Source organism: Medicago truncatula, chromosome 1 (assembly GCF_003473485.1).
Source record: "Medicago truncatula cultivar Jemalong A17 chromosome 1, MtrunA17r5.0-ANR, whole genome shotgun sequence".
Classification (NCBI taxonomy): Eukaryota; Viridiplantae; Streptophyta; class Magnoliopsida; order Fabales; family Fabaceae; genus Medicago; species Medicago truncatula.
Window position 1 is genome coordinate 46855201 of NC_053042.1, and position 15312 is coordinate 46870512.

Consider the following 15312-nt stretch of genomic DNA (forward strand, 5'->3'; position numbering starts at 1 on the left):
TGCATTGACAGAAAAGGAAGGAACAATAGTGCTTGATGGTCACTTGAGATTAATTAATGTTTTATATGTGCCAGACTTGAATTACAATTTGATTTCTGTATCACAATTAATAGAGGAATCAAACTGCATTGTCCAATTCACTAACAGATTTTGTGTTATACAGGACCATACCTCGAGGATGCTGATTGGAGCAGGTGAGCAACGTGAGGGGCTATATTACTTTTGTGGCATACCATTATCGAAAGTGTTGAAGGTTGTTGAGAAAGGGAGCACAGTTCTTTGGCATCAAAGGTTGGGACATCCTTCTCATAAAGTTGTTACAATGTTACCTTTTGCTAGTACTAAGGGAAAAGACATAGAATTTATTAAGGCTATGATGTATGCTTCCGAGCAAAACAATGTCGCGAAGAGTTTATTTTAAGTAATAATAAAGCATCTGATATTTTCGATTTAATTCATTGTGATTTATGGGGACCGTATAGAACTACGGCTCTATGTGGTGCACATTATTTTTTGACAATTGTGGATGATTTTTCTAGAGGAGTTTGGATTTATTTGCTAAATGATAAAACAGAAGTGGCACAAACTCTGCGTAATTTTCTTGCTATGGTTCAAAGACAATTCGGAAAACTTGTGAAGATAATTCGTAGTGATAATGGGAATGAGTTCACTTGTCTAGGTGCTCACTTGGCTGAAAATGGAATAATACATCAGATCTCGTGTGTCGAAACCTCTCAACAAAATGGGAGAGTAGAACGGAAGCATCGTCACATACTTAATGTTGGCCGTGCATTGCATTTTCAAGCTAATTTACCCATTGAGTTTTGGGTAGAATGTGTATTAACAGCAGGGTACTTGATTAATCGAACTCCGAGCACTTTGTTAGGAGGGAAAACGCCTTATGAAGCTTTGTATGGGCAACCTTCCTCATATGCAAATGTTTGAGTTTTTGGTTGTTTGTCCTATGCTCATAATCATGGACATGGAGGGGAAAAATTTGCAAGTAGAAGTAGACGAAGTGTCTTTATTGGTTATCCCTATGGAAAGAAAGGTTGGCGTTTGTATGATTTGGAGTCTAGAAAGATTTTTGTCTCAAGGGATGTTACATTTTTAGAACATGAGTTTCCGTATATGCATAAAAAAGTCAATGAACGAGGTAAGGAGGAAAATGTACTCTTCAATGATACTGGTGTGGAAGATGAGATAATGGAATCATGTGTTAATGAATCTTTTGTTTTGACTAGAAAAACAAGTGATGAGATTGAACATGGTGAGTTCCTTGATGACATTGGAGCAGATTCAGGAAATGGTGATGGTGTAGATAATGAATTACAAGAGAATTTAGAAGAATAAAGGAACATCGGTGTCATTGAAGATGGTCAAGAACAATTGATGGTTCAATTAGGGCGTGGTCATAGGCAACGACAACCGTCCACAAGATTGAGAGATCATGTTATTCATATTGTACAACTATTGAGCCTTGCAGAAAGCCCCTTTAATAGCTCACCTATCCAAACATGTTCCTTAGGTAGTCCTTATCCTATAAAACGTTATGTGAATTGTGATAAATTTTCTTTGCAACATTGTGCATTTTTGGCAGCTGTTACTGCAGGAAGTGAGCCAAAGTCTTTTGTTGAGGCTATGAAAGATAGCATGTGGAGGGATGCAATGAAGAAAGAGATGCAGACATTAGAAGATAATGAAACATGGACTCTAGAACCACTACCACCAGGAAAATGAGTCATCAGTTGTAGGTGGGTGTACAAGATCAAATACAATGCAAATGGGACAATTGAGCGCTACAAGGCACGTTTGGTTATCCTTGGGAACAAGCAACTTGAGGGGATTGACTATAATGAAACGTTTGCTCCAGTCGTGAAAATGGTCACGGTGCGTACCTTTCTTGCTGTGGCAGCAGCTCGAAATTGGGAAAATTCATCAGATGGATGTTCATAATGCATTCTCACACGGTGACTTAGCGGAAGAAGTTTACATGTGTCTGCCTCCTGGCTTTGGCACAGGAAAGTCAGGGATGGTTTGTCGCTTGAAGAAATCGTTGTATGGTCTAAAACAGGCGCCAAGGTGTTGGTTTGCAAAGTTGATGGCAGCATTGAAAACATACGCATTCAAACAATCTTACTCGGATTACTCCCTTTTCACCTTTCTCCAAGGTAATGTGCAGATCTATGTACTTGTCTATGTCGATGACCTCATTGTTTCCGGTAATGATCACAGAACCATTCAACTTTTCAAGAGATATTTGAGTGATTGTTTTCATATGAAAGACTTAGGGGCGTTGAAGTATTTTTTGGGCATAGAAGTGGCTCGAAGTCCTGAAGGGATTTTCTTGTGTCAACGTAAGTATGCTTTGGACATTGTTTATGAGGCTGGTTTACTTGGAGCGAAGCCTGCCTCATTCCCGATGGAGCAAAATCATAATCTAGCTCTAGCTGAAGGACCTTTTCTTCCTGATCCTGAGTGTTATAGGCATCTGGTGGGAAGACTTATCTATCTCACAGCAACACGTCCAGAGTTATCCTACTGTGTGCATATTCTCGCACAATTTATGCAGCAACCACGAGAGCCTCATTGGGAGGCCGCATTGCGTGTGGTTCACTACTTAAAAGGTAATCCAGGGAAAGGAATACTGTTGAGGTCAGATAGTGATTTACAGATGTATGCTTGGTGTGATTCAGATTGGGGGAGTTGTCCTTTGACTCGCAAGTCTCTTTCTGGATGGTTCATTCAACTTGGAAATTCACCTATATCATGGAAAACTAAGAAACAACATACGGTTTCTCGTTCCTCGGCCGAGGCAGAGTATCGATCGATGGCTGTCACCACATGTGAGTTGAAGTGGTTGAAAGAATTGTTGGTAGCACTCGGCATACAATACCCAAATCCGATAAGACTTTGTTGTGACAGTCAAGCAGCCTTACATATTGCTGTAAAACCCGTGTTTCACCGGCGGACTAAACATATTGAAATATACTGTCATTTTGTTCGGGATGAGATTCAAAAAGAATGTATTCGCCCAACATATGTCACAACAAAAACTCAGGTGGCCGACATCTTCACAAAGGCACTGGACAGGCGACAATTTGAATGCTTACTCAGCAAGTTGGGCATTAGCAACCTACATGCTCCAACGAGGGGGGATGTTGGAATTAGCAGTAAATTTGGAATCAAGTAGCACTGGTATATTAATATTAATTGTTGTAAATAATATTTGTTATCTTGTAAATTATTAGGGGAGATATGATTATAATTCTGTCATTTATAGGCAGATATGTACTGTGTATATATAGACTCTCAAATAATGAATAAAATCATCATCTAATTTGCCTTCTCAATATTTATTTGGATCTGACCATCAAATTGGCATAAAAGAGAATCAAATCTTAAACCTTAAGAGAAACACAACTCTAAGATCTTAAACCAACCAAAATTCATGCTTTCACAAGTCAAATTTACCAAAATGTTTCTAAATCGTGTATTCTTTTTTCTAATGCATGAAAGAAACTGAGAAAATTTATTACGTAAAATATTATTATTGATCGACATGTTTCAAATGAGTGTACAATTCAATTCAAAAACTTCAAAGTATAATAAAGAATATTCGCAGTTATCTCTATTACATCTTCTTTGCATGAACTCGTGAGAATGAATCTAACCTAAAGTTTAATCTATATACACATTTTTCAAAATTTATTTGTGCAATCATCGTGATGTTATCTTTATCTTTTTCAAAATTTGCAGCATTTCCTAACAAAAGATCTCACGTTAATAAAACGTGTGTTAAAGTGTTTACTTCAGTTCACCTAAACATATTTTTATTTAACTAAAATTTTATGAAAACGTTGAAAAAAGCATCCAAACATGAAATCATATCATATGGGTACAACGGGAAATAGGAAATACAATGAAGGATATATTTGTAAATACATTTGGAGAGATGGACTATAAATAAACTTCAACCCATTCCCTCTTCTCATCACTTAATCATTCCATTTTTCTTCACAAGTCTACATACTTAAATTAGGTTATGTCCCTTACTAATCTTAGTAGTACATCATTTTTGTGTTACTACTATTTATTTTTAATTATTTGATGTTTTATAACACATCATTTTCAACAACTAATAAAAAAAAAAAAAAAAAAAAATTGTCCAAATTTGTTTGGAGTGAATAATTTAATTTTGTGATTTGGGCATGCAGGTGTTATAAATTTGAAGTTAAGGTGCAATGGGTTATGAGAAGCTTGACGTGAAGATTGTGGTGGTTGGTCATGTGGATTCTGAGAAATCAACCAACAGTACTGAGGAACCCAACAAGGCTGTTGTTGTGGAGGAGAACCAAGCTGATGAGATGAATTAATGTTATATGAGGTCCTTTAATGATCTCAGTGTGCAAAAAAGGGTACTAGAAAATTAGTAATGTTGAAAGAAATAAATAATCTGGTACCCCTTAGTCTATTTCTTTGTTATGTTATGTTATGTTCATTGAGATGAGAGTTATGGTGAAGACTGAAGAGTACTCTTCTGATCTTGTATCACTTTCACTCAAAGTTAATTAAATGCATGTCTGTTAATTTTTCTCTTATGCTAATTAAGAAGTGGTTCTCTTTATTATTATTATTATTTATTTTTTTATTAAAGGGGAGGGTGTCCAAATAAAGTTTCAAAGCACATACAACATCTGAGAATTTTGACAACATAAAACTTCAATACAACTTAAATACTCTAGTACCAAAGAAAGGAGTATATTGAAGAGGAATACCATAATACACTTAATCTCTTCACCAAAATATCAGTTTCAAAACTTTGTTTTGGTCAACAAAAAAACAAAAAAAATCAAAACCCTTCACTTAATAAGCATGACATTTATTCTTCACTTATTGAAATTTAAACCTTTGTAATTTTAGTTTTTGTTGGGTTAACAACCTAATTAATAGCAAGCTACCATGGGAGACATGTTTTCTATTCATTTCAAAACCCTTCTTCTATTCCACAATTTTATTTTTCCTGTCTCCTCTTTCCCACCCTCTCTCTCTTTTTTCCTACCAGGACTAGGAAAATAGCCGTGTGATGCTAAGTGTTAATAAAATATAGCATGAATAATATATTCAAGACTTAAAACAATGAATATGGGTTTGTTTCAGAAGGATAATTTAACGACTTTAAGATATGACTTCAAGATAATATGCATCAAACATATGATAGGATTAAATAATGATATATATATATTTTTTTTATCATGTGTTAACCAAACATGAGATATGATAAGTGTTTATAATATTACTATCATATCTTATCAATATCAAACTCTTTATCTTATCATATCTCTACCACATCATATCCTATCCTTATCAAACAATTTAACTTATTATTTCTCTATTATATCTTGCACATTAAACCAGTCTGAATGTCTCTCTGAAACGACATGATATGACAATAATTTGAAATTTTGATAGTCTCTTGTTGCTTTTAAGATAAGCATAAAATCTTTAAAGCTGTGATATTAAATTTTTTAAAAAAACTAAATGAAGTGCTTTCTTTATTTAAGGGTTAAATTACCATTTCGGAAATTTAAAAGACTAAATTGTTAAAAATTTACGGTTGGTCCAAGTGATAAGTAATTTTGGAACATTTTACCATAAAAATTATAACCTTTTTCAAAATCACACCCTTCCACCCCCAGCATGTGTTTCCAGACTTGAAAATGGTTGATAAGTTTTTCAGAATTTTAATCTTTTTTTCACTTAAAGAAGATTTCGAACGGCGGTAGCAGTGTTGTTGGTAATGGAAAGAAGAAAATGGAACTGCTTTTCATAGCTAGAGTTACTTTAGGTTATGGTGATGATGATAATGATCTGTTGTAATTCATTATTAATTAGTCAGAAATCAAATTGAAAAGATCTAACGGTTTGTCTTATTGGGAAGGTTGTTTCCGATTTTTCACGTTGGGGATGTGCTATGAATATACATGAACACATACCGCTCACAATTCAAAACTTGCCAACCATTTTCAAGTCTGGAAACACATGATGGGGTGGAAGGGTGTGATTTTAAAAAGGTTAAAATTAGTATTTTTTTTTATGGTTTGTAAGGGTATATAATTGTTGGGGTGTGGGGTAAAATGTTCGTAATTTTGCATCCTTTAACCAAGTGGTCTGGGTTCAATCCCTTTCTCTTGTGGAAGAAAATTTGATTGAAGGCCTTATGTGTCCAACAGATTATTCTGATGAAAATTATTCAATTGTGAGCGGAGAACTCACATTATGCATTAAAGAGGTTTTTCGATGGAGATTAATCGCCTTTAAACAACGATGTCAGTCAAAAGTTTTTTTATTATTACAATTTTTAAGACAAAAATAATGATTTACTAATTACATATTTCATTCAACTTTTTTCTTTACATACTGCCTCATGTTATGGAAAATTTGCTCTTTTAACCCCCTTAGTTGCTCACACGACCCCAAATATATGTTTTTTTTTTCAAGAACAAAGTGTTAGCAAGTTACAAACAGAAATATTTGAGTGAGAACTCTCATTCAGTTTAAAAGTTTCTGTTTTTGTATAATTATGACATGATGTTGATGAAACCACTTGATAATAGTGTAGAGAATCTAGAACGAGTTTCTTAAAAAGTTACGTTTTTTTGTATCTTAAAAAATGACCATTAGAGACGTTATATGTCGAATTGATTCCATGCACCTCTACAAGATACATATACCATTTAGCAATGATTGTGCCAAAAATAAAGATACTATTTTGCAACGAAGATGTTACAAACTATAGATAACCATTCGCAGTGGAATGTTTAGTATCCATTTGTATATACTAATGTTTCACTTATTAATTGATTTTTAGTTTCGCGTAGAGGAACGTTGAAGAAATTTAAATGAGGAAGTTTCGAGTTTGATCCCTGAACTCAGACGTAGATTATTCTTCTTGTGACTAATATTACAAACTCAAATAGGCAACCGAATAAAATAGAAGAAAGATGAAAACAAGAAACCAAGCTTTAAGAGATGCAATATACAGTTTATTACAATATATAGGAGTTTCTCTTTGATTTCTATTATAGACTATGTAACTTGCTTAGCAAGCTACTTGAGTTCAAGTGCTATTCTACTAGTTAGTACACAATAGTTAGCATAGGCTTCCTATTTTGTGTATATACATGTTGTACTGAACCTTTCCAATTAATGAAACAATGAGTATTCATTCATTTCTCTCAATTCATAATACAATTTTTTAACTCATAAGTATAGCTTATTAAAGTATTAACAAATGAAACTATAAGTAATTAACTTGCATGCACCGTTCATTCTAAATAAACTAACTAAAACTAAAGAGCAGTGCAGTAAAAAATCTGAAAACTATGTTATGGGTTTGGGTTTTTTCATTTTCTGCCATATTTGAAGCACCACATGATCTTGCAATTACAGATTTGAGATTTAGTGTTCTTTTAAATTAGGATTTTTTTTAGGTTTCACATGTTACTTAGAGTTCACAAATGGCAAGAACCTTAAAGGCCTTCGCAACATCTCAATAACTCTCAGCTCAGCAATGTAGTTTATTTTATCTAGGATGTAAGCTTTAGGTGCTTCGCGACAATATGCGAAATTAATGAATAAATTTCTATCCTTAGCGAACTTTGTTTAAAATTCCTGTTCAGTTCAGGAACTGTACGAAAAGCTTCAGTTTTTTTATAGTGCTAATTCGATTCAGTTTAGCAGTTCAGTTCAGATTTTTGGTGTTTTTGAATAGCCCTAGTTTGATTGTGTAGCATTCATTCGTGAACTAAAAATGCATGGTTATTCTATTTAGTATTCAAGGGGGAGCCTTGGCGCAACGGTAAAGTTGTTGTCACGTGACTGAATGGACACACTCACAGGTTTAAGTCTTGGAAACAACCTCTTATGTGAAAAACAGGGTAAGACGGCATACAATACACCAAATTGGTGGGACCTCTTCCCAGACCCTATGTATGCGAGAGCTTTAGTGCATTGGTTTGCCATTTTTTTTAGTCTATTTAGGATTCACAGAGAAATGTTGGTGCTATTGTTGTATTACACAAATAGCAAATCCATGCTTAGCAAATGCTCCATATTATGTGCTTTCTGCTTGTTGCTTTCCTATACTTCACCTTGGTCATCCAAGTTTGTTTGAATATTTTATTTTATACAAAGAAGCAAAAAAAATTTCTTTCTGTTTTTTGACAAAGGAGCAAATTTTCTAGGCTGCTTGACTTTCCACTTTACTTTATCATAAACAACAAAGAGAGAAGAGAGGAGGAGGGTAGATAAGTATCATGCCTTTACAGAACAATTCCGCCATTTAATATACTAAGTGATTCTCAATTGATATGCCTCTGCTCTTGATTTTTATTCAATGAAACGTTTTTTTTTAAATGAGTGGTAGAAAACATTGTTGCTTCTTGGTTTGGCTTTGCTTTATGTTTTTAGTTTCCAATTTTTTCCATGTTATCTGCAGATACGAAAACAATTTGCGCGACAATACTCCTAAAACATTTGATCAACGGTGAGTTGTTTATTCATTATTTGTTAATCAGGTATATTGAATAACCGATGAATGGTGCCTGATAGATTGGTATATCCTTGACAAGGATGCTATCCTCGCTTCTATTCCAAGCTATGAGGAGCCTTACATTAAAGTTCCAGAAGTCGTAAATGTGGACTATTGTCTTGTACCTTGAATTTCTTGGTTCTTTATATGAAACCATCTCTTATTTTGAATTTTCATGATGGAAATCAGGTCATGGACTCTACACTTGGACAAATTTTGAAATCTTCATCATCATAATTTGACAATTATTTAACGTGCTTGATAATATATTTGTATATATGGATACGAGATTTATCACGAAAATTCAATAGTTCTGCTGAGACTTTCTTCAAGGTAATTTTATGCTTGTTGTGTCGATATTGGAGATGCTCGGTATTGAAGCTGTTTATGTGGATTAGGACATGAAAATATCATATGCATGTAGAGGATAGGATTTGTCTCTTAATATACCTTTTATTATCTTCATGGACAGTGTCATTGCTCAAATTCAACCTTTCTGATGCCCACGAGTTTTGGGATGGGTGACTTCTAAATTCTAATCAGTTAGGTATAGCATTTGGCACTCATCAATCTTGCTCTTTATTTGCCAGCCATTTGAATTCTGCTTTGTGATATGTCTGCGTGTTTTGTTCTGTTTGTGTTGCTGTCTGAGTGATAGATTATGACTTTATTTTGCTTTCCTTGTTTTTGGGCATTTTGTTGTGTTTCAATAATTCGCTGTCGTTTTTTTCCCTTTCTAATCGACCGTGATTGGTGCCGTTGACCTTCTAATAAATGTTTCAAGGTATCCCACAATTTAGCCCTTTGGGTAAACACTGGGACTAATGCTTAAGTCGGTAGTGCGGCATCTTATTAATTTGAATGAAGTTGTACCGACTCCAACCAAACAACTCCAGGAATCGAACTCATATTCTTTTTCTATAGAAGAACCATGTTTCCACTTGCCAACCCTCCCAAAAACATTGGTAATTGTTTGCTTCAAACATATATCGAGATAGAGGTTAAGAAAGTTGAGTGGAGCTTATTTTATCTTATATTTTTGTTTTATGCCATAGCAAAAATATACACACACACTCACTCACTCTTTATTTTACTTCATGTCCTGATTAGCTCATCTAAAGTAAGTCATGTCCCTCTACACATTTGTCATGGTGGATTACCTTTTTACCACCCCTGCTTCCAGCTATGCTACAACTTATAGTCTTTAGCTTCAAACAAACATAAATGGCTGTTCGTAGATAACATGGATAAGAGATAATTTAGTACCATTATTTAGATATTTCAAGCTAGCCATGTGTAAGCTATAGTGTTTGTTTTGGACCATCACTAGCTAATGGTGCGATTCACTGTCACCCCAACAAACGATGACAAGTAGCTTATAAATTCCCACAATCTCATGCATAATTGCATATACATGATGCATCTTCAGCTTGACCAACTACATGGTAAAAATCCTTTAAATATTTTTTTATAAAAATTTATTAAAATAAATACGGTAAGAATTAGCTCTATATATTTACAACTATAATCAATTCGATGGCGGTGTGCAAATGCACGTGTATATGCTGAGAACCATAACATAACCTCTCCAAAAACAATACTAATAATGCTGAGAACCATGAATCTACTCAATCTAGTGAATGTCATAGATTTGGTTGGCAATAACTTAGTGGGGGATTAAGTGGAAAGTTCTCTTTTTTGACGAAACGTGTAAGTGGAAAGTTATATGGCTAAAATTTATCCATAGCATTATAACATTTATAACTGTCAATATAATACCTAACTTAATTGTCTTTGAAAAGATAGTCACGAACATATATGAGAAGATTTTTTGGTAAAATAATGATGCTTTGATTTTGAGCCAAATCAATTTGTCTTTTACATTATAGGAAAATGTCAAGGTGCTTTATTTACGCATGACCGTCCAATATAGCTAGCGTTGCTTCTTAAAAGCACGTAGATAAACCAAAAATAGACAACATCTAGGCAAAATTTCTCACGGGGGAATACAACTAAAATAGAAAATTTATGGAAAAAGACAAACATATATAAATCTTTGTCATAACCAACAAAAACAAAGATGTGAAAGGCATAACATACACAACTATGGTTTTGGAGGTTAAGGAGGGAGAAGGATGCATTATGGCATCAAGTTTTGTCTAATAAATATGATCATGTAAATGATGATGTAGTTGGGGTTAAAAATACGATTTGTTGGAGAAATATTTTTTTGTATTGTCCGAGGTAATGAGGAGAGTGGAGGGAGATGGTTTGTTGGTAACGTTACTAAAACGGTAGAGAGTAGTAGTACCACATTATTTTGGCATGAACCATGGTTGGGTGATGAGGTTTTAAAGGAGTGCTTTAATGTGCTTTGAGAAAAGAAGAAGAGGACGACGATTATAGGAACATGAATTTATTATTTCGCAATAGATAGTTGAGAAATTTAGTATAGAAACGTAAGTTACGTGAGTTTATAAAACAAGTTTGATATGTTTTAAGAGCTATGCCAAAGAGTACGACGACATCGACAACAAAATTCGTCGACCCTTTAAAAAAAACCAACAAAACATGGGTAAAAATGGTATAATAAAGATAAAGTGTTGAACATATGAGTAATTGCAATTTAGTAACAATGCTTTTCGTCGGTTTTCGTATGCCATCGTTTGTACCATTCATCATTCTCCATGTTTTAAGTAGGTTATCTGGCGAAAAGGCTCCAAACATATAATGTTTTCAACTTATTTTAAAGAGCAATGCTTCTTATCGCGAACGTTTTACTCACATAGTCATGGCGACGAGTTGTTATATCCATATATGTGAGTTACCATAGCAGAATATATATTCTCTATCGCACCACTCGTTTATACCGCCAAATGAGAATCCCAACGACAAACACTCTTCGTAATAAGTTCGTGATACTATACTTCACGAAAAATAGCACTACTCTATTTTAAAATTGCTACTACATACACGTTTTAAGCAAGTTGTTGACAACTTGCTTAAAAAAGTTCTTATTAATCCTTTTTTTGCACCGTATTAAGCTGGGTTTTTTTGTAAAATTGGATGAAGATGATTGTTGGTTGTTTTGAAATATTACATTTAATTTCAAAAATGACCCCACATTCATATTTTAACATGGTTATCATTTTACCAGGCTTAAAATATGATGATTTATTTCCCATTTTCAACTAGTGTAGAAAGTAAAATCTTATCACAAAACTTGCAAAATTTAATGACAGAAGCTCCATGAGAGAATACTTGGCATTTAATTTGCAATATACATACTACACGTCAATATTTTAAGATTTTCATCATCATATAGCAAGCAACTTCAAACCTTATACATGCACACCAAACCATTTATGTTAAAAAAAAAAATAAAAAAAAAACTTCAAAGCTTATATATATAGCTAGCTATCTTAGCTCTTGTTAGCCATCATACATACACACACCAAATCATTTATATAGTTTTTGTTACCCATCATACATGCAGACCAAACCATTCATATATATATATAGATCATACAATCATATATTCTTTCTGTTTTTTAATAATAAGAGTACAACCATTTATTTATTTTAATATCATACTATATATAAAGTGGAAGCACACATAACTAACTATAGTTCTAGTTAATTTAATTACTCATGGTTGGTTGGTTTTACCCTTAGACTCCGAAGGTGACCGATTATTGGTTCTACCACCACCATGCCCTCCACCGCCTGAGTTGCCAGAACCACTTCCATAACCACCACCATGAGCACCTCCACTACCATATCCATAACCAGACCCGGATCCAGACCCAGACCCGGTTCCAAAACCATAGCCATAACCTCTACCAAAGCCAGAAGGAGAATGTCCTGAACCTGAACCATATCCCCACCCGCTACCTGGTGCAGATCCCCATCCCCAGTTATAGTCCCAATTTGGACCGTGGCCCGAACCACTTGCACCTGTCGGAGAACCACCGCTTGCCATATCTAGCTTTCTTCCGCCACTGCTGGCTGCGGCCATGGAAGTGATGAGAAAGAAAAGAAAGATAGTAGTGTATGGTAGCATTTTGTGTTGTGTGAAATATGTTTTTGTTGCTATTATTTGATAGTTTGTTGGGAGTGATATTATAGTTTGTGGAGAGAAAAAGTGAGGATTTATGATTCTCGTGAAGTTTGGGTAGCTAGTGCATGAAAGGCCTAATATAATGGGATGAATGAATGCTCATGATGGTATAAACGAGCAAGATATATATAAGTCATAAAGTGACACGTAAACTGCTCAAATCTTCAATGGCAAAACGTTGCATTTTTTTTTTTTTATCCCTCCGATAAGAGGAAAGGGATCTTAATAATCTCAAGTTCGAATGAGATAAAACAAATCTGACCCAAAATTATTCTATAAAAAACAATTTAGTGAAGTTCGTTAACCACTTCTCTAATTGCTTGATTGTTACATCAGATATCTAATATTAGGGAGTGGATTCAAATATGTAATTTTTCACTTCATAACATTTAGTGTCTTTTTAGCTTTTGAGAAAAAATAATCTATCAATACTTATATTGATGATCTCTGACTTTTAAAGCCTGCTTTAATTTATAGATGACGACTGATACTCAATTCACTAAACTTTTTATAAATTGAGAATCATAAATCATCTATAAATTAAAGCATACCTTAAAAATCAGAGAACATCGATATAAGTATTGATAGGCTATTAAACTACAGCAATATTTTACATCGACGGTGAAAATTAAACTGATGTTATTGCGAGATAAACTTAACTCTTTATCAACTTGAACAACTTTGTTGGGATTATTTATTAGTGTGCTTGCATGAATGAGGGGGAGAGAGAAAGTATCACTTGAAAATGGGAAAAAACGGGAAGATAGTTGCTAGCGTGACCATTCCACTATACCGACTTCATTCTAGTACTATTGATATTGATAAGCCTAAACCAAGTAGTCATGTTTAGGAAAAAAAGCAGCGAGATATTTCAGGTTAATTTTTTAGCTGTAGATTTTGGATCGCCACCATCGTGTTTCTCATTGGTTTTGATTGAAAATGCTGTAAACTTTAGCATTTTTTTATTTCAATAATATAAAACGATTGAAAGTTGTTTAATGTAGATAAGTCGGCAATAAATAATCTCCAATAAATCATCATTGTTCTTTGTCTTGACTATAGTTTTCTGGGAAAATTATCGTATCCACGACCAAAGGATAAAGACATCCATGATCACACTAGTAAGCGAACCCTGTCCATGATTAACAACGACCAAAATTGACATTGTATGTCGACAATATAAAAAATGAATGAATTTGGATCATTTAAGGTGACTAAAGTATAAAATGAGAAAATTATAGAGTAGGCATTTTAACTAATTTATAATTTTGTTATTATGTACTTACAATATCTATTATTAATTTAATTAATTTACATTTTAAGTGATTATTCACTTTAGATGAGTACGATCCTAAAAATAGATCGAACTAAAACCGATACATTTGTACTTCTGGTAGTATACATTTTGCTTATAAACGAAACCTCAAAATATTTCAGACATATGAGGAAATATAGCTGACTGATGGGTTGAAATAACTTTAAATATATGCTTCCAATATTTATATGGGCTAAGACACATAGCTTATGAAGAAATTGGACTATCTAATTGAATTTATGACACAATTGACTATAGATCGTTAGGTTTGGAGAGAACAAACTCATTTATCTTAATTATTCTAACGATCTACAACTAACCGTTTAAAATCGCATTGTACAAATCTATTTTGACCAATGAAGGAGAGCCTCTCCCTTTAAGCCCCTACATAGGAATTTCTGATTTTTACTTTTAAAGAAATATTCCTATTTAATTTACAAATGAGAAACATAAATATTTTCTCTCTTTTAGAATATAAATAATATTTAAGGATAAATATATAAAAGTAGCAATTTCTTTTTAAAAATTTATTACTACAACTACTTCTAATTCATATATGTTCTCTTTTATATATGATATAAATATATATGCTAAATCTAACATTTTGTACATATAGATGCTTATAAACTTGTTTTGAAATAAGTGATTTTATGGATCAACGAGGATTGAGTCAAACAAAAGAGATTAGACTTCTATAATAGTGAATTAAGATTCAAGCTAGTTTGGCTAAATCATATTGTTCCTATATTAATGTCCTTCTGTATCTCGAAGATGATTATTTCTATCGGAGAGAATTAATTAAAATAAAAAGAAATGGGGAAATAGGTAATTATCCCCTGAAATTGTAAGTTTCGTCAATTACTCCTTTAAAATTAATAAAACTTCAATTATCCCCCTGAAATTGTACAACGTTAATCAATTTACCCCCTCCGTCAAATTCTTCTGTTAGTCAACATGACGTTTTGCAAATACCCCCCCTGAAGTTTTGCACTTATGTGCAAAATGCCCCCCGAACTTAAAAATTTATATTTTTTCATATACTTGACTCAAAAGATATTAAAGGCAAACAAGGAAGTTTGAGAAATACATTTAGGATTCAAGGAAAAGCTTAAAGAGTTACTTGGTGAAGGATACTATTGTAATGGAGGATTACCAAAAGTGTTTATTAAAAAGAAATACATTGGTGGAGTTGAGGAAATTCAGAAACTTCATGATGACAAGAAGCTTGAGAAATTGTTTGATTGTTGTGAAAGGATTGAGGACATTGAAGGAGGTGACGGTGGA

General features: G+C 33.5%; 2 protein-coding genes and 1 long non-coding RNA gene across 3 annotated transcripts; 2 read left to right on the top strand and 1 right to left on the bottom strand.

The window, feature by feature from the left end:
- The first annotated feature begins 692 nt into the window (after nt 1-692).
- On the top strand, nt 693-3290 carry LOC112422525 (uncharacterized mitochondrial protein AtMg00810-like). Its single transcript, XM_024785587.2, has one exon. The coding sequence runs from the start codon at nt 1943-1945 to the stop codon at nt 3191-3193; it is 1251 nt and encodes a 416-aa protein (XP_024641355.1). The 5' UTR covers nt 693-1942; the 3' UTR covers nt 3194-3290.
- A 708-nt stretch (nt 3291-3998) lies between these two features.
- LOC112422529 (uncharacterized) lies at nt 3999-4631 on the top strand. Its single transcript, XR_003012881.2, has 2 exons — nt 3999-4042; nt 4218-4631. It is a non-coding gene; the product is annotated as an uncharacterized lncRNA (long non-coding RNA).
- Nucleotides 4632-11974: 7343 nt separating this feature from the next.
- Nucleotides 11975-12906, bottom strand: LOC11409148 (glycine-rich cell wall structural protein 2). Its single transcript, XM_003591938.4, has one exon. It carries the CDS (start codon nt 12654-12656, stop codon nt 12243-12245), a length of 414 nt encoding a protein of 137 aa, XP_003591986.1. The 5' UTR covers nt 12657-12906; the 3' UTR covers nt 11975-12242.
- Between the last annotated feature and the right edge of the window lie 2406 nt (nt 12907-15312).

Coding starts and splice junctions, on each gene's coding strand:
- LOC112422525 (XM_024785587.2), top strand. CDS start 1,943: ATGGATGTTCATAATGCATTCTCACACGGTGACTTAGCGGAAGAAGTT.
- LOC11409148 (XM_003591938.4), bottom strand. CDS start 12,656: ATGCTACCATACACTACTATCTTTCTTTTCTTTCTCATCACTTCCATG.